This window comes from Nerophis ophidion, linkage group LG23, assembly GCF_033978795.1.
Source record: "Nerophis ophidion isolate RoL-2023_Sa linkage group LG23, RoL_Noph_v1.0, whole genome shotgun sequence".
Taxonomy (NCBI): Eukaryota; Metazoa; Chordata; class Actinopteri; order Syngnathiformes; family Syngnathidae; genus Nerophis; species Nerophis ophidion.
In genome coordinates, this window is record NC_084633.1 from 35,573,122 (window position 1) to 35,593,432 (window position 20,311).

General features: G+C 39.7%; 1 protein-coding gene across 1 annotated transcript in view; it reads left to right on the top strand.

Annotated features, from left to right (window-relative positions):
- The window catches only part of ntn1b (netrin 1b), a 180,248-nt gene that overhangs the window by 144,422 nt on the left and 15,515 nt on the right, over positions 1–20,311 (top strand). The window contains exon 5 of the mRNA XM_061884269.1: positions 3,467–3,541. Coding sequence (XP_061740253.1) covers positions 3,467–3,541 — 75 coding nt within the window. The remainder of the gene's footprint in view (positions 1–3,466; positions 3,542–20,311) is intronic.

Consider the following 20,311-nt stretch of genomic DNA (forward strand, 5'->3'; position numbering starts at 1 on the left):
GGTCCAATAGTTACCCAGCAGCTGGGTTGAAATGTTCCTAGACTGGGTAGTTTTCATCCCAGCAGTTTTTAAAGTGTGTGAAGCAGGATTCCTCTAACCCTAACCCCTAACCCCTAACCCAATGTGTGTGTCTTTATATCAATGTGTGTGTGAGTTTTAAGTTATCTGTCTGTGTTATGATGTGTTTGTATTTCCAAAAATATCTTGTGTGCGCACTAAAAGACGCTGGGTTATTTTTTTTTTTTTACCCAACCGCTGGGTTGACGATGTTGGGTCATATTTACGGGTTATTTCTAAGGAGTTGGGTAGTTTTTTTGTGTCCCAACCAGTAACCCGACTGGCTGGGTTACATGAAAATAACCTGTTTATTTGGTAGAATTAACCAAGCATTGCAGTTAAAAGGACCTAGCATTTGGGTTGAATATACAACCCATTTAGCTGGGTTAAATTAACCAAGCATTGGTTTAATCCAATAGTTACCCAGCAGCTGGGTTGAAATTTCCATAGAATGGGTAGTTTTCAACCCAGTAGTTTTTAAAGTGTGTGAAGCAGGAACCCTAACCCAATGTGTGTGTCTTTATATTAATCTTTGTGAGTTTTAAGTTGTCTGTCGGTGTTATGATGTGTTTGTATTTAAAAAAATATCTTGTGTGCGCACTAAAAGATGCTGGGTTATTTTTTTTCTACCCAACCGCTGGGTTGAGGATGTTGGGTCATATTTACGGGTTATTTCTAAGGAGTTGGGTATTTTTTTTTTGACCCAACCAGTAACCCGACTGGCTGGGTTACATGAAAATAACCCATTTATTTGGTAGAATTAACCAAGCATTACAGTTAAAATGACCGAACATTTGGGTTAATATACGACCCATTTAGCTGGGTTAAATTAACCAATCGTTGGTTTGGTCCAATAGTTACCCAGCAGTTGGGTTGAAATGTACCTGGACTGGGTAGTTTTCAACCCAGTAGTTTTTAAAGTGTGTGAAGCAGGAACCCTCTAACCCCTACCCTAACCTTCAACCCCTAACCCAGAACCCGAACCCAATGTGTGTCTTTATATCAATCTGTGTGAGTTTTAAGTGGTTTGTCGGTGTTATGATGTGTTTGTATTTCAAAAAATATCTTGTGTGCGCACTAAAAGACGCTGGGTTATTTTTTTTCCCACCCAACCGCTGTGTAGAGGATGTTGGGTCATATGTACGGGTTATTTCTAAGGAGTTGGGTAGTTTTTTTGTGACCCAATCAGTAACCCGACTGGCTGGGTTACATGAAAATAACCAATTTATTTAGTAGAATGAACCAAGCATTGCACTTAAAATGACCTAGCATTTGGATTAATATACAACCCATTTAGCTGGGTTAAATTATTGTTTTGGTCTAATAGTTACCCAGCAGCTGGGTTGAAATTTACCTAGACTGGATAGTTTTCAACCCAGCATTAATTAATGAAAAAAAAAAGTTTGTGCGCGTATTTTATTTCTACCCAAACGCTGGGTTAAGCTTGTTGGGTCATATTTACGGGTTGTTTCTTAGGAGTTTGGTAGTTTTTGTGACACAACCAGTAACCCAACTGGCTGGGTTACCTGAAAATTACCAATTTATTTGTTAGAATTAATGACCCAGCGTTTGGGTTGAATATACAACCCATTTAGCTGGGTTAAATTAACCCAGAATTGATTTTGTCCAATACATACATACCCAGCAGCTGGGTTGGAATCTACCTAGACTGGGTAGTTTTCAACCCAGCTGTTTTTATGGTGTGTGAAGCACGTCATGCGCAACTCAGGCTCCAAAACAAGGCACCGTGACTCGGTTGGTGCTAAAAAAGTACCGGATTCGGTACTTTAGGGACGGCGTGGCGCAGTGGGAGAGTGGCCGTGCGCAACCCGTGGGTCACTGGTTCAAATCCCACCTAGAACCAACCTCGTCACGTCCGTTGTGTCCTGAGCAAGACACTTCACCCTTGCTCCTGATGGGTGCTGGTTGGCGCCTTGCATGGCAGCTCCCTTCATCAGTGTGTGAATGTGTGTGTGAATGGGTAAATGTGGAAGTAGTGTCAAAGTGCTTTGAGTACCTTGAAGGTAGAAAAGCGCTATAGAAGTACAACCCATTTATCATTTATCATTTTACTTCATCAGTGGAGGAGAATCACTACATAGAAACCCCTCCAGGACACACAGATTGTTCTCTTTTCTGTTTCACGTGGATGAAATGATGCTGAGGTCTAGGGTTCTACGGTATACCGGTACTAGTATAGTACCACAATAATAATAAATCATATTCTGTACTATACCGCTTTAAAAAGGTACCGGTCCCCGCCCCCATTTTTTTAAACAGGCATGAAGGCGCGTCGTGACATTGCTGGTTTTACGAGCAGAGGAGCATGTTGGGCAGCGCACACACACAGAGTACTTACAAGCAGACAGTGTGTAGACAGAAAAGGGAGAATGGACGCATTTTGGTGTAAAAAGTCAAGATAAAGGTGAAGTTATAACACTGAAACACCCTCAGGAAGAGCTGCTTTAAGACATGGCTAGCTAGCCGGCAGTGTTTTTGATACTTCTAAATAATTAATCCTCGCCTCCATGGCGACAAATAAAGTAAGTTTCTTACAAGTAGCATTATCACTGGAAGACGAGGAATAGCTAAACATGCTTCACTACACACAATGGGAGGATACAATAGTTCAGTGTAAACGAATGCCATGGGTGGATCTATACCTGACATCCACTGTAATGATATCTAGTCGATTACATCAATATTTTTTTTTTGCATCACAAAATCTTTTTTCATTCTTAAAAAAATGCCCACTATGTTTATAAAGTCAGTAAATACGTCCCTGGACACAGGAGGACTTTGAATATGACCAATGTATGATCCTGTAACTACTTGGTATCGGATCGATACCTAAATGTGTGGTATCATCCAAAATCAATGTAATGTATTAAAGAAGAGAATAATAAGTGATTATTACATTTTAACAGAAGTGTGGGTAGAACATGTTCAAACAGAAAATAAGCAGATATTAACAGTAAATAAGTTGATTAATAATAATTGTTTACAGTCTGTCCCTCATGATGTAGACAATATAATAGGTGTTTAAATGACACAAGATGTTACTGCAGACTACTTAGGAGTCTTTGTTTGTTTACTTACTACTAAAAGACAAGTTGTCTAGTATGTTCACTATTTTATTTAAGAACTAAATTACAATAATAAACATATGTTTCAGGTACCCTAAGATATTTTTTGTTCAAATAAAGACAATAATGCCATTTTTGTGGTCCCCTTTATTTAGAAAAGTATTATAAAGTATATAAATACATTTTGGTACCGGTATCGGTGCCAAAATATTGTAATCGGGACAACACTGGTACACACAATATCAGACAAACTGGGGACCGCATGTTTAAAGTAATGGCGTAGTCGATAAACACACTAAAATGTTTTTTTCTCTTGTTCCCAGATTGTGAGTCGCACTGTAAAGGGTCGAAGGGGAAGATGAAGATCACCATGAAGAAGTACTGTAAAAAAGACTACGGTGAGTAGCGAGTGAGTGAGTCCACCCCTCAAGAATGTGCTCTTGCAGACGTCGGGAGGGGGAACGTCTCAATTAATCAGGGAGCATCCACACCCCGGCGCTGTGATGGCTTAAACAGACGCGGCGCACATTCATCTCCACTCTCCTCCGTGATGGAATCATGCGGTCCCCTATTCTGGTATTCGTCACTTTACCAGGACAAAATTGTGTTTACACAGTGATGTCATCGGGACCTCTCGCGGTGCAGGGACCGAAACTCTGGTCCCCACAATGTCAATATGCATGTTTACACAGAGAGACAGAAAATGAGCTTTGGGAGCCAATAGTCTGTCTCTGGAAATCAATTAATAATCGCATTGCAGTGCTCTTACTATTTTCACCAGAGTGATCGCTATCTCAGAGACTTGAATTGAAGATTAAAAAAAGGAATGAACTAGACTACATCAACAGAACCAACAAGAACGAAGGGCGAGTAGCTGTGGTGAGGGACTGGCATTACCATGTGGTGAAAAAACATGTCATTTCACGACATGTTATGACCATTTAAAGCCCCACTTAAGACCAACGCGGTCGTGTTTTGCCAGGAGAAGACCACATTTCCCATAAGGACCAGTGCATATGGCACAGACCTGGGCAGGTTAAGGCCCCAAGCCGGACATTCCCAGATAATAGGCTGTCCTTTGTCACCCATTCTGTTTATAACTTTTATGGACAGAATTTCTAGGCGCAGTCAAGGCGTTGAGGGTAGGGCTGGGCAATATTGCCTTTTTTTAATATCGCAATATTTTTAGGCCATATCGCGATTTACAATATATATTACGATATTTTGCCTTGGCCTTGAATGAACACTTGATGCACATAATCACAGCAGTATGATGATTCTATGTGTCTACATTAAAACATTCTTCTTCATACTGCATTCATATATGCTACTTTTAAACTTTCATGCAGAGAGGGAAATCACAACTAAGTCAATTGAACAAAAGTGTATTTATTAAAGTTATTAAGCAATGGCACAAACATTCAAGTCATTTCTAAAACATAAATTGTAAGCTTGTCAGAGACATTTTAAGTGTCAAGTAAAAATGAGTTGCATAACAGGAAATCAAATAGTATTCGTCCTTCACTATGTGGTATGTTACTAAGGTTATGAAATTCTCTTCATTCTCTAGCAAGTGACTTTTGAAACGATGCTACATATTAGCAGTAATGCTACTTCTTATTGCAACGCTTTTCCCCCCCACACTTGACAAATTACGGTTGTCTGTTCGACATATTCCCACTTGAAGCCGAACTACTGCTAGACGATAAAAACCCTGCTGTTTTTATTGGGAATTAAGTCTTCCTTCATTTGTTACCAGATCCGCACTATCTTTCTCTCGAACGGCTACGTTAGCAGCTAACATTAGCCACGTCGCTACCTCTCTGCCCTGCGAAGGGCAAAGTATGTGAGGTATGTAAGCCTGCTTGTCTGCGAGAAAGAGAGACAGGAAAGAGCGAGGAGAGCCTGAAGTGTACGCCCGCAGCTAAAAGTCCTGCGTGTGAACGTATATTCGAATATTACGATATAGTCATTTTCTATATCGCACAGAGACAAACCCGCAATATATCGTATACATCGATATATCGCCAAGCCCTAGTTGAGGGGTTCCGGTTTGGTGGCCCCAGGATTAGGTCTCTGCTTTTTGCAGATGATGTGGTCCTGATGGCTTTATCTGGCCAGGATCCTGAGCTCTCACTGGATCGGTTCGCAGCCGAGTGTGAAGCGACCGGAATGAGAATCAGCACCTCCAAGTCCGAGTCCATGGTTCTCGCCCGGAAAAAGGTGGAGTGCCATCTCCGAATTGGGGAGGAGACCCTGCCCTAAGTGGAGGAGTTCAAATACCTGGGAGTCTTGTCCACGAGTGGGGGAAGAGTGGATGGTGAGATGGACAGGCAGATCGGTGCGGCGTCTTCAGTAATGGGGACGTTGTACCGATCCGTTGTGGTGAAGAAGGAGCTGAGCCGGAAGGCAAAGCTCTCAATTTACCGGTCGATCTATGTTCCCATCCTCACCTATGGTCATGAGCTTTGGGTTATGACCGAAAGGACAAGATCACGGGTACAAGCGGCCCAAATGTGTTTCCTTCGCCGGGTGGCAGGGCTCTCCCTTAGAGATAGGGTGAGAAGCTCTGCCATCCGGGAGGAGCTCAAAGTAAAGCCGCTGCTCCTCCATATGGAGAGGAGCCAGATGAGGTGGTTCGGGCATCTGGTCAGGATGCCATCCGAAGGTCTCCCTAGGAAGGTGTTTAGGGCACGTCCAATTGGTAGAAGGCCACGGGGAAGACCCAGGACACGTTGGGAAGACTATGTCTCCCGGCTGGCCTGGGAACGCCTCAGGATCCCCCGGCAAGAGCTGGATGAAGTGGCTGGGAAGAGGACAGTTTAGGCTTCCCTTCTTAGGCTGCTTCCCCCGCGACCCCACCTCGGATAAGCGGAAGAAGGTGGATGAATGGATGGAAGATGGAAAGTGTAGCTGCCATTATGATGTGCAGTCATGTTTTCTAATGACCGGAAGTCTTCAACTACAGTCGTGCTCATAAGTTTTACATACCCTGGGAGAATTTATGATTTCTTGGCCATTCTTCAGAGAATATGAATGATAACAGAAAAACCTTTCTTCCACTGATGCTGAATGGAAGCTATTTATTGGCAAACTACTGTGTTTACTGTTTTTAAATTAAAATGACAAAAGAAAGTACCAAAATGACTATGATCAAAAGTTGACATACCCCAGTGACTTTGATCTGATAAAATGCACAAAAGTTGACACAAACAGGTTTGAATGGCTAATCAAGGTTCCAATCCTCACCTGTGACCTGTTTGTTTGCAATTGGTGTGGGTGTGTATAAAAGGTCAGTGAGTTTCTGGACTTCTGACAGACAACATTTCTGCGCAAATGTCACAAAGTACCCCGCTTAAATTACGCCAAACAGCACAGCGACAAGCCTCACAACTTCTGGAACAAAGCAATTTAGAGTGATGACACCAAAATTTTACTTTTTGGCCACTCGACCATGCAGCCCATTTTTCGTCAAGTGCTTCCTTATTGTGCATCTTGAAACAGCCGCACCACAACTTTTCAGAGACTCCTGTATTTCAGCTGAAGTTATTTGTGGATTTTTCTTTGCATCTCGAACAATTTTCCTGGCAGTTGTGGCTTAACTCTTTGCTGGTCTACCCGAATCCCTCATTTTCTACTTCTTAATCAGCGTTTGAACACTGCTGATTGGCATTCTCAATTCCCTGGATATCTTTTCATACCCCTTTGCTGTTTTATCCAGTTCAATTACCTTTTCTCGCAGAATTTTTGGCAATTCTTTTGCCTTCACCATGACTCAGAATCCAGAAACATCATCTGTGCAGCACTGGATGAAAGATGCAATAGTCTGTCAGAAGCCCAGAAACTCACTGACCTTCTATACTCACACATTAATTACAAACAAACATGTCACAGGTGAGAATTGGAACCTTAATTAGCCATTCAAACCTGTTTGTGTCAACTTTTGTGCATGTTAACAGATCAAAGTCACTGGGGTGTGTCAATTTTTAATCGGTCATTTGGGTACTTTCTTTTGTCATTTTGATTTAAAAAGAATAAACACAATTGTTTGCCCATAAATAGCTTCACCCAACCATTAAGCATGAGTGGAAAAAAAGGTTATGTTATCTTTCATATTCTTGGAAGAATGGCTAAGAAATCAAAATCTCCCAAGGTATATCAATTTACGAGCACAACTGTATCTGTATTTTTCAGGGTATAAGTCGCTCCGAAGTATATGTCGCACCGGCCGAAAATGCATAATAAAGAAGGAAAAAAACATATGTACGTCGCACTGGAGTGTAAGTCGTATATTTGGGGGAAATTTATTTGATAAAACCCAACACCAAGAATAGACATTTGAAAGGCAATTTAAAATAAATAAAGAATAGTGAACAACAGGCTGAATAAGTGTAAGTTATATGAGGCATGTTGACGTAACATATGGTAAGAGTCATTCAAATGGATGTTGTTGATTAAATGGCTTTCGCTTTGCATAGTAGAGCTTTAACTTGCACTTACAGATCCAGCGACGAACTGTATTTAGTGACAGTGGTTTTCTGAAGTGTTCCTGAGCCCATGTGGTGATATCCTTTAGAGATTGATGTCGGTTTTTGATACAGTGCCGTCTGAGGGATCGAAGGTCACGGTCATTCAATGTTGGTTTCCGGCCATGCCGCTTACGTGGAGTGATTTCTCCAGATTCTCGGAACCTTTTGATGATATTATGGACCGTAGATGTTGAAATCTCTACATTTCTTGCAATTCCACTTTGAGGAACGTTGTTCTTAAAATGTTTGACTATTTGCTCACGCAGTTGTGGACAAAGGGGTGTACCTCGCCCCATACTTGACTGAGCATTTTTTGGGAAGCTGTTTTTATACCCAATCATGGCACCCACCTGTTCCCAATTAGCCTGCACACCTCTGGGATGTTCCAAATAAGCGTTTGATGAGCATTCCTCAACTTTATCAGTATTTATTGCCACTTTTCCCAACTTCTTTGTCACGTGTTGCTGGCATCAAATTCTAAAGTTAATGATTATTTGCCCAAAAAAAAATGTTTTATCAGTTTGAACATCAAATACAGTATGTTGTCTTGGTAGCATATTCAACTGAATATGGGGTGAAAATGATTTGCAAATCATTGTATTCCCTTTATATTTACATCCAACATAATTTCCCAACTCATATGGAAACAGGGTTTGTACGAGTGGTCTGCTAATATCTGATATTTGTGGCCATCTACCAGTTTGCACAATTTACAATGGAAACATGGATGACAAAAAAATCAATTGTGTTCAGAAAGTATGACTGCTTTAAAGAATGAGCTACGAGAACAACGATACATTTAATCTATTTTTGCATTAAACATAATAATAATCGAACAAAACAACCATCGTTTTACACCATTTCCGAGCATGACCTGACCCTGATGTCTAGTGCTTGGATTCTCAGTTAAAGACCGTTTAAGTTTGTTGAGTTGCTAACTCAACCATCCTTTTTCCGGGCATTTTCCCACTTTTATAGGCCAAATAGTCATGACTGTCCCTGGTTTCTAGTGCTTGGGTCTTGCTTGGTTAAAGACCGTTTAAGTTGGTTGAGTTGCTAACTCAACAATCCTTGCCCCCGGGAATTTTCCCACTTTTATAGGCAAAAATAGTCATGACTTGTCCCTGGTTACTAGTGCTTCGGTCTTGTTTAGTTAGAGACTGTTTATGTTTGTTGAGTTGCTAACTCAACCATCCTTGTCCGGGCATTTTCCCACTTTTATAGGCCAAATAGTCATGACCTGTCCCAGGTTTCTAGTGCTTTGGTCCTGCTTGGTTAAAGACCGTTTAAGTTGGTTGAGTTGCTAACTCAACCATCCTTTTTCCGGGCATTTTCCCACTTTTATAGGCCAAATAGTCATGACTGTCCCTGGTTTCTAGTGCTTGGGTCCTGCTTGGTTAAAGACCGTTTAAGTTGGTTGAGTTGCTAACTCAACAATCCTTGCCCCCGGGAATTTTCCCACTTTTATAAGCAAAAATAGTCATGACTTGTCCCTGGTTACTACTGCTTCGGTCTTGTTTAGTTAGAGACTGTTTATGTTTGTTGAGTTGCTAACTCAACCATCCTTGTCCGGGCATTTTCCCACTTTTATAGGCCAAATAGTCATGACCTGTCCCAGGTTTCTAGTGCTTGGGTCCTGCTTGGTTAAAGACCGTTTAAGTTGGTTGAGTTGCTAACTCAACCATCCTTTTTCCGGGCATTTTCCCACTTTTATAGGCCAAATAGTCATGACTGTCCCTAGTTTCTAGTGCTTGGGTCCTGCTTGGTTAAAGACCGTTTAAGTTGGTTGAGTTGCTAACTCAACAATCCTTGCGCGGGCATTTTCCCACTTTTATAGGCAAAAATAGTCATGACTTGTCCCTGGTTACTACTGCTTCGGTCTTGTTTAGTTAGAGAATGTTTATGTTTGTTGAGTTGCTAACTCAACCATCCTTGTCCGGGCATTTTCCCACTTTTATAGGCCAAATAGTCATGACCTGTCCCAGGTTTCTAGTGCTTGGGTCCTGCTTGGTTAAAAACCGTTTAAGTTGGTTGAGTTGCTAACTCAACCATACATGCCCGGGCATTTTACCACTTTTATAGGCAAAATAGTAATAACCTGTCCCTGTTTTCTAGTGCTTGGGTCCTGCTTGGTTAAAGACTGTTTAAGTTGGTGGAGTTGCTAACTCAACCATCCTTTTTCAGGGCATTTTCCCACTTTTATAGGCAAAATAGTCATGACTTGTCCCTGGTTACTAGTGCTTCGGTCTTGTTTAGTTAGAGAATGTTTATGTTTGTTGAGTTGCTAACTCAACCATCCTTGTCCGGGCATTTTCCCACTTTTATAGGCCAAATAGTCATGACCTGTCCCAGGTTTCTAGTGCTTGGGTCCTGCTTGGTTAAAGACCGTTAAAGTTGGTTGAGTTGCTAACTCAACAATCCTTTTTCCGGGCATTTTCCCACTTTTATAGGCAAAATAGTCATGACTTGTCCCTGGTTACTAGTGCTCCGGTCTTGTTTAGTTAGAGACTGTTTATGTTTGTTGAGTTGCTAACTCAACCATCCTTGTCCGGGCATTTTCCCACTTTTATAGGCCAAATAGTCATGACCTGTCCCAGGTTTCTAGTGCTTGGGTCCTGCTTGGTTAAAAACCGTTTAAGTTGGTTGAGTTGCTAACTCAACCATCCTTGCCCGGGCATTTTCCCACTTTTATAGGCAAAATAGTAATAACCTGTCCCTGTTTTCTAGTACTTGGGTCCTGCTTGGTTAAACACCGTTTAAGTTGTTTGAGTGGCTAACTCAACCATCCTTGCCCGGGCATTTTCCCACTTTTATAGGCAAAAATAGTCATGACTTGTCCCTGGTTACTACTGCTTCGGTCTTGTTTAGTTAGAGACTGTTTGTGTTTTTAGAGTTGTTAACTCAACCATTCTTGTAGGGGCAATTTCCCACTTTTATAGGCCAAATAGTCATGACCTGCCTCTGGTTTCTAGTGCTTGGGTCCTACTTGGTTAAAGATCGTTTAAGTTGGTTGAGTTGCTAACTCAACCATCCTTGCCTGGGCATTTTCTCACTTTTCTAAGCAAAAATAGTCTTGACCTGTCCCTGGTTTCTACTGTTTAGGTCCGGTTTAGTTAAAGACTGTATACGTTTGTTGAGTTGCCGACTCAACCATCCCTGCCTGCGCATTTTCCCACTTTTATAGGCAAAAATAGTCCTGACTTGTAGCTGGTAACTCCACCTCGCTGTGACATCACAACATAGTCAGACTAAAAAACCCTGACAACAGGCATGAACATGAGGATTTGATGCTTTGTCGTTGTTTAAAACAAGTATAGTAACAAAACTTATAAGTCAGAAAAAATGAAAATCCTCATAGGGCCACTTTAATACAAATATTATGGAGTCCTTGTTTCTTTTTACGGTAACAAAAAGTCAAACATTGTTGAATTCCATTTCTTTTGTTCAGCGTTGCTGGCCACATAAATCAGGCGGTCATAATGCTGAGGAGAAAACTTAGACAAAAACCCCATCAAAGGCCTCTTGCACAACCTATCACAACTTGGAGCGCGTACAAACAAACAGAGGCATCTCAAATCAAGAACCCGTCCAAATTTGTCAGAGTGATTTGTCGCTTTTGTCCAAGTTCTACCAGATGTTGCGTGGAGAAGACGCTCTGGCAGTTAACATCCGAAGCAGACGTGGGGAGTGGAGAGTGCGCTTGTTGTCACAAACTAATGACACACCATTGTTGTGCTGCTGCAGATGAATTATTTAATCGGATGACTCCACTTCCATTTATTTATTTATTTTCAAAGAGAAAATACACACCACGGAACCTTCTTTCAGATGTTTCTCACACTGCCTTCTGTAGCTCGTCCTGGCTGGAATTTGGCCCCAAACACATAAGGCAAACACAATTGCCCTGTTGCCATGGTCACAATAACAGAAAGGACATTTTGGAAATCAACCAAAGGCTCCTTTTCCACGTTTGTGTATTTTTAAGAGACGCACGTCGTCAAACTGTCGCCTCAGTAGGTTCATAAGGTTGGAAATTTGTTTCAATATACGCTGCATCAGGAAATGTGATCACTTTTTTCCATATAAAGTTACGTTACTATTATACATATGTGTGTGTGTGTATATATATATATATATATATATATATATATATATATATATATATATATATATATACACACACACACAGTAAGGGTGTGGGAAAAAATTGTTGTTGTTTTTTGTATCAATCCAACTAAACAATACACAGCAATACCATAACAATGCATTCCAATTCCAAAACCAAACCTGACCCAGAAACACTCAGAACTGCAATAAACAGACCAATTGAGAGAAGACACAAAAACAACACAGAACAAATTAAAAGTAGTGAAACAAAAATGAATATTATCAACAACAGTATCAATATTAGTTAGAATTTCAGCATAGCAGTGATTAAAAATCCCTCACTGACATTATCATTAGACATTTATAAAATTAATAAAAAAGAACAATAGTGTCACAGTGGCTTACACTTGCATCGCATCTCATATGCTTGACAACACACTGTGTCCAATGTTTTCACAAAGATAGAATATTTTTGGTTTGTTTAATAGTTAAAACAAATTAACATTATTGCCATGGCGACTTGTCCAGGGTGTACCCCGCCTTCCGCCCGTTGTAGCTGAGATAGGCGCCAGCGCCCCCCGCGACCCAGAAAGGGAATAAGCGGTAGGAGATGGATGGATGCAATCAGTCGAGAAAACATTGTCCTTTACAATTATAAAAGCTTTTTTTCCAAAAAATCTACTACTTTGCTAGCATGTCAGCAGACTGGGGTAGATCCTGCTGAAATCCTATGTATTGAATGAATACAGAATCCTTTTGAATCGAAAAAATATCGTTTTTGAATCAAGAATCGCGTTGAATCGAAAAAATCCATTTATAATCAAATCGTGACCCAAAGAATCGATTTTGAATCGAACCGTGGGACACCCAAAAAATCGCAGTCCTAATAGATGATAGATAGATAGATAGATAGATAGATAGATAGATAGATAGATAGTACTTGATTGATTCCTTCAGGAAAAATAAATAAATTATATATATATATATATATATATATATATATATATATATATATATATATATATAATAGGGGTGTGAATCTTTGGGTGTCCCACCATTCGATTCAATATCGATTCTTGGGGTCACGATTCGATAATATATCGATTTTTTTTCTATTCGATTCGATTCTCGATTCAAAAACAATATTTTTCCAATTCAAAATGATTCTGTATTTATTCAATACATAGGATTTCAGCAGGATCTACCCCAGTCTGCTGACATGCTAGCAGAGTAGTAGATTTAAAAAAAAAAAAAAAAAAAGCTTTTATAATTGTAAAGGACAATGTTTTATCAACTGATTGCAATAATATACATTTGTTTTAACTATTAAACCAACCAAAAATATGACTTATTTTATCTTTGTGAAAACATTGGACACAGTGTGTTGTCAAGCTTATGAGATGCGATGCAAGTGTAAGCCACTGTGACACTATTGTTCTTTTTTTAATTTCTATAAATGTCTAATGATAATGTCAATGAGGGATTTTCAATTTTCCATGGTCAAATCCATCTCAGAACCCAGCATTGATTAAAGTTTGCTAAAAGGCATGTTGTTCCAACGTTGAATTTGGTTGTCGAATATTAGTTGAAAAATGATCAAGTTTCAATGTGAAAATCAACTTTAGAATCCAATATTGATTTAACCTTGTCAAAAAGCATGTTGTTTCAACGTTGCATTTGTGTTGTTGAATATTGGTTGGGAAATGAACACATTTCAATGTCAAATCAACTTCAGAAACCAATATTGATTAAACTTTGTTTCATGTTGTTTCAACATTGTAAAATATTGGTTGAGAAATGACCAAATTTCAATGGTCAACCCGTCAGAACCTGACATTAAAAAAAATTGTTAAAAAGCATGTTGTTTCAACTTTCTATTTGTGTTGTAGATTATTGTTTGAGAAATGACCAAATTTCAATTCGAAAATCAACGTTAGAACCCCATATTGATTAAACGTCGCCAAAAAGCATGTTGTTTCAACATTGTAAAATATTTATTGGGAAATGACCAAATTTCAATGCTCACATCAACGTGAGAACCAGATATTGATTAAACGTTGTCATAAAGCATGTTGTTTCTATGTTGTATTTGGGTTGTAAAATATTGTAGAAATGACCAAATTTCAATGCGAAAATCAACGTTAAAACCCAATATTGATTAAATGTCGTTAAAAAGCATGTTGTTTCAACATTGTTTTTGTGTTGTAGAATATTGGTTGGGAAATGACCAAATTTCAATGGTCAAATAAACGTCTCAACCCGACATTGATTAAACGTTGTCAAATAGCATGTTGTTTCAACGTTTTATTTGGGTTGTAAAATATTGGTTGAAAAATTACCAAATTTTAATGCGAAAATCAACGTTAGAACCCAGTATTGATTAAATGTTGTTAAAAGGCATGTTGTTTCAATGTTGTATTTGTGTTGTTGAATATTGGTTGGGAAATGACCAAATTTCAATGGTCAAATAAACGTCACAACCTGACATTGATTAAACGTCAAAAAGCATGTTGTTTCAACGTTGTATTTGGGTTGTAAAATATTGGTTGAAAAATGACCAAATTTCAATGCAAAAATCAACGTTAGAACCCAATATTGACTAAATGTCGTTAAAAGGCGTGTTGTTTCAACTTTTTATTTGTGTTGTAGAACATTAGTTGGAAAATGACCAAATTTCAATGGTCAAATAAACGTCACAACCCGACATTGCTTAAATGTTGTCAAAAAGCATGTTGTTTCAACGTTGTATTTGGGTTGTAGAATATTGGTTGAAAAATGACCAAATTTCAATGCGAAAATCAACATTAGAACCCAACATTGATTAAATGTCGTTAAAAGGCGTGTTGTTCCAACGTTGTATTTGTGTTGTTGAATATTAGTTGGAAAATGACCACATTTCAATGTGGTCATGTTGGGACAGTATAGCTCGGTTGGTAAAGTGGCCGTGCCAGCAACTTGAGGGTTCCAGGTTCGAGCCCCGCTTCCGCCATCCTAGTCACTGCCGTTGTGTGCTTGGGCAAGACACTTTACCCACATGCTCCCAGTGCTATTGGCTTTCACTATGTAAAGCGCTTTGAGTCTCTTGAGAAAAGCGCTATATCAATATAATTCACTTCACTTCACAAAATGACAAATTTCAATGGTCAAATCAACGTCATACCCTGACATTGATTAAATGTTGTCAAAAAGCATGTTGTTTCAACGTTGTATTTGTGTTGTAGAATATTTGTTGAAAATGACCAAATTTCAATGCGAAATTCAATGTTAGGATTTAATATTGATTAAAAGTCGTCAAAGAGCATGTTGTTTCAACATTAAGTTTGATTGGAGAATATCGGTTGAAAAATTACCAAATTTCAATGATCAACCCGTGAGAAACTGATATTGATTAAACGTTAAAAAGCATGTTGTTTCAACGTTGTATTTGTGTTGTAGAATAACGGTCGAAAAATGACCAAATTTCAATGCTCAAATCAACGTTAGAATCCAATATTGATTAAACGTCGCCAAAAAGCATGTTGTTTCAACTTTTTAGTTGGGTTGTAAAATATTGGTTGGAGAATGACCACATTTCAATGGTCAACCCGTCAGAACCTGACATTGATTAAACCGTTAAAAAGCATGTTTCAACGTTGTATTTGTGTTGTAGAATATTGGTTGGGAAATGACCAAATTTCAATGTCAAATCAACGTCACATCCTGATATTAATAAATAAATGATAAATGGGTTGTGCTTGTGTAGCGCTTTTCTACCTTCAAGGTACTCAAAGCGCTTTGACACTACTTCCACATTTACCCATTCACACACACATTCACACACTGATGGAGGGAGCTGCCATGCAAGGCGCTAACCAGCACCCATCAGGAGCAAGGGTGAAGTGTCTTGCTCAAAGACACAACGGACGAGACGAGATTGGTACTAGGTGGGGATTTGAACCAGGGACCCTCGGATTGCGCACGGCCACTCTCCCACTGCACCAGGTTAAGTTTTTTGCTTTCTTGAGGCAGTGGGAGTCGTGTAAATCCTTCAGGGAGGGTAGGGGACAGCCGATGATTTTTTGTGCAGACTTTATTGACCCTCTGAATCGCCTGTTTGTCTGCTTCAGTGCAGCTGGCGTACCACACTGTTATGCGATACGTCAGCCAAGCGATAGAAGGTCACCATCATGCAACGTAGCAACATTTACTTGCAAAATCATTTGCAAATGTGATAAAAAACCATTAGAACAATAGTCTTTGTCTTCATGAGAATATTGATTAAACATTGTTAAAAGGCATGTTGTTTCAACGTTGAATTTGTTTGTGTTGTAAAATATTGGTTGAAAAATGACCAAATTTCAATGTGGAAATCAACGTTAGAACCCAATATCGATTAAACGTCGTCAAAAATCATGTTGTTTCAACATTTGTATTGTAAAATATTGGTTGGGAAATGACCACATTTCAATGGTCAACCCGTCAGAACCTGACATTGATTAAACGTTAAAAAGCATGTTTCAACGTTGTATTTGTGTTGTAGATTATTGTTTGAGAAATGACGAAGTTTCAAATCGAAAATCAACGTTAGAAACCAATGTTGATTAAACGTCGCCAAAAAGCATGTTGTTTTAACATTGTAAAATATTGGTTGGGAAATGACTAAATTTCAATGCCCAAATCAACGTGGGAACCCAATATTGATTAAACGTCGTCAAAAAGCATGTTGTTTCTATGTTGTATTTGGGTTGTCAAATATTGGTTAAAAAATGACCAAATTAAAATGCGAAAATCAACGTTAGAACCCAATATTGATTAAATGTCGTTAAAAAGCATGTTGTTTCAATGTTGTATTAGGGTTAGGGTTAGGGTTAGGGTTAGGGTTAGACACAACGGACGAGAAGAGGTTGGTACTAGGTGGGAATTTGAACCAGGGACCCTCGGATTGCGCACGGCCACATTCCCACTGCACCAGGTGATGTTTATTGCTTTTTTGAGGCAGTGGGAGTCGTGTAAATCCTTCAGAGAGGGTAGGAGACAGCCGATGATCTTTTTGTGCAGACTTTATTGACCCTCTGAATCGCCTGTTTGTCTGCTTCAGTGCGGCTGGCGTACCACACTGTTATGCGGTACGTCAGCAAAGCGATAGAAGGTCACCATCATGCAACGTAGCAACATTTACTTGCAAAATCATTTGCAAATGTGATAAAAAACCATTAGAACAATAGTCTTTGTCTTCATGAGAATATTGATTAAACATTGTTAAAAGGCATGTTGTTTCAACGTTGAATTTGTTTGTGTTGTAAAATATTGGTTGAAAAATGACCAAATTTCAATGTGGAAATCAACGTTAGAACCCAATATTGATTAAACGTCGTCAAAAATCATGTTGTTTCAACATTTGTATTGTAAAATATTGGTTGGGATATGACCACATTTCAATGGTCAACCCGTCAAAACCTGACATTGATTAAACGTCGTCAAAAAGCATGTTGTTTACTCCACGTCAGGGACCTAATTCAACAAGTTCACGTTGTTTCACTGCCTGTTGTGTTACTGTAAATAAACACATCTTCATTATTTGATGTGTAATTCATCAGAACCGAGACAGCCGCCGACACCTTTCGGAACCCGTCCGACAGACCGGAGCAAAAATCGTCCCGTTCATTCCTCCGAACATTCCAGATGATTCTGTCTGGCGTCTCGGCTCAGCCCTCTCGCCTCGCTTTAATTCATTTCTCAGGCTTGTCGACCCGCTTTTATTGCTCTGTTCTTCTGGGGGCCGCGCCCCTCCCCCCGGGGGTCACGGGAAGGGGCCCCCTGTTTAAACACACTCCGCCGGCATCGCGGCATTCCTTCGGGGCGCAAACAGGTGCTAAATTAGGCAGACGGTGACGGATCGCCACCTCGGCGAGGAAGAAATATGTTTTGTTTATTCAATTTTTGTTTTTCACCGCCCCCGTCGCCACGGAGACGGAGGACACAAAGGGATTGTTTCCTCGGCCGACGCTCCCGCTGCGCACACACGTTCCCTCCCGCCCCCGCCACCGGGCCGACAATGAATCAAAGCGTGTTTACTGACGTGGTCAAAGGCACGGGCCCCCCCCTTAGCGGGGACCCCATTGTTCCCCCGGCTGATAAGCAGACGGGACCTCTAATGAAGTCAGCTTTAATTGCATTAGCCCTCGCCCCTCCACGGCGTTTGAACCCAAGGTGGCCTCGCTTGGCCGCCGTTCTCTCCCGCCACGTCTCGCCGTTCGGGGGACTCTCTGTGTCGCCGAGCCGAGTGAGACCCTCCCGTATGGAGCCAGTATCACTTGGTATCGGGAAGAAAGACATTGTAGAAAAGGTTGCATTGGCACCAAAACAAGTTTTAGCATCCCCAAAAAAATAATGAAAAAAAATACAATATTTTGTTATTTTTATGTTTTCTATGCAAATGTTCATATTTGTGTACACTTTCTTTGTTTTTGTGGGTTTTAAAGGTTGTTTATGGTCATTTGTAGGTGCAGTGCGTGACAAAAAATAGTCAAACGAAATTTATATATATTTTTTAAAATGACACCACTGCAAAGACCTCGGTCAGGGGTCGGCAACCCGTAATGTCGAAAGAGCCGTTTTGGACCAAAGATACACAAAACTAATCTGTTTGGAGCCGCAAAAAAATCAAATAAAAGTCTCATACACGTGTTATAATGAAGACAACATGTGATGTAAGTGTCTATATTAGCCTACTATCAAAACGTCTTTAAAAGTCTTATATAAGTGTTATAATGAAGACAACACATGATGTAAGTGTCTATATTAGCCCACTATCAAAATGCCTTTAAAAGTCTTATATAAGTGTTATAAAGAAGACAACACATGATGTAAATGTCTATATTAGCCTACTATTAAAATAGCTTTAAAAGTCTTATACGATTTTATAATGGGGGCAACACATGATGTAAGTGTCTATATTAGCTATATTAGCCTACTATCAAAATGCCTTTAAAAGTCTTATATTAGTGTTATTATGAAGACAACACATGATGTAAGTGTCTATATTAGCCTACTATCAAAATGCATTTAAAAGTCTTATACAAGTGTTATAATGAGGGTAACACATGATGTAAGTGTCTATATTAGTTATATAGGCCTACTATCAAAATTACTTTAATTTACGTAACTCAATAGGCCCTACTATAGAGCAACTGGTTGCTTTTTTCGATAAAGCTGCTAAATTCCACAGAACACCGGAAGCAGTTTCACCAGACTTCGTCTTGCGGCTAAAACCCAGTAGAAGAAGAGCGGAACACCGAGGGTGTCTAGATCAGGTTTCAAAAAGCGTGAAAATATGAAATCATGAAGCAAAAGCAGTTTTTTTACATTTAATTCAGTAATTTTCTGCGACAAATTTTAATGTTTTTTACGTGGCTGCAAAATCATCGAGCAACTGCTTGCTTTTTTCGATAAAGCTGCTAAATTCGACAAAACACCGGAAGCAGTTTCACCAGATTTAGTCTTGCTACTAAAACCCTGTAAAAGAAGAAAGGAGGACCTCAGGCGTCTAGATTAGGTCTCCAAAAGTGTCAAAATATACAAAATTATGAAGCAAAAGTTGTTTTTTTACATTTATCTCGAGTAATTGTCGTGGACAAATTTTATTGTCGACAATGTGGATGAATCGTTCCAGCCTTAGAAGAATGTAATAATTGTAATTCTACAATGGGAGCGTTGTTTCATATCTAAATTGGTGTTCCTAAACTTAAAGTTGCATTTTTTATTTACGTCGCTGCAAAATCATCGAGCAACAGGTTGCTTTTTTCGATAAAGCTGCTAAATTCAATGAAAGCAGTTTTATCAGACTTGGTCTTTAGGCTAAAACACCATAGAAGAAGAAAGGAGGACTTTAGAGGTCTAGATTAGGTTTCAAAAAGCGTCAAAATATGAAATCATGAAGCAAAGGTTGTTTTTTACATTTATCTTGAGTAGTTTTCGGCGACAAATTTTATTGTCGACAATGTGGACTAATCGTTGTAGCCTTAGAAGACTGTAATGATTGTAATTCTACAATGGGAGCATTATTTGATATCCAAATTGGCGTTCCTAAACTTAAAGTTGCATTTGTTATAAGTGGATACAAAACTCAACAGGCCCCAGTATCGAGCAACCGCTTGCTTTTTTCAAATAAAGCTGCTAAATTCGACAGAACACCAGAAGCAATTTCACCAGACTTAGTCTTGCGACTAAAACCCAGTAAATTATGGGTGTCAAACTCTGGCCCCCGGGCCAATTTTGGCCTGCCGTGTATTTTCATTTGGCCCTTGAGGCAATATCAAATTAACATTAGAGCTGGCCCGCCGGTATTATACAGCGGCGGTGTCGCTGTAACACCGCATTCACCGCTAATACTCATACTTGCTAACCCCCCCAATTTTCCAAAGAGACTCCCAAATTTCAGTGCCCCTCACAAAAATTACAGGGGGCAACCATTCCCCCAAATTTCTCCCGATTCCCACCTGGACAACAATATTGGGGGCGCACCTTAAAGGCACTGCCTTAAGCGTCCTCTAA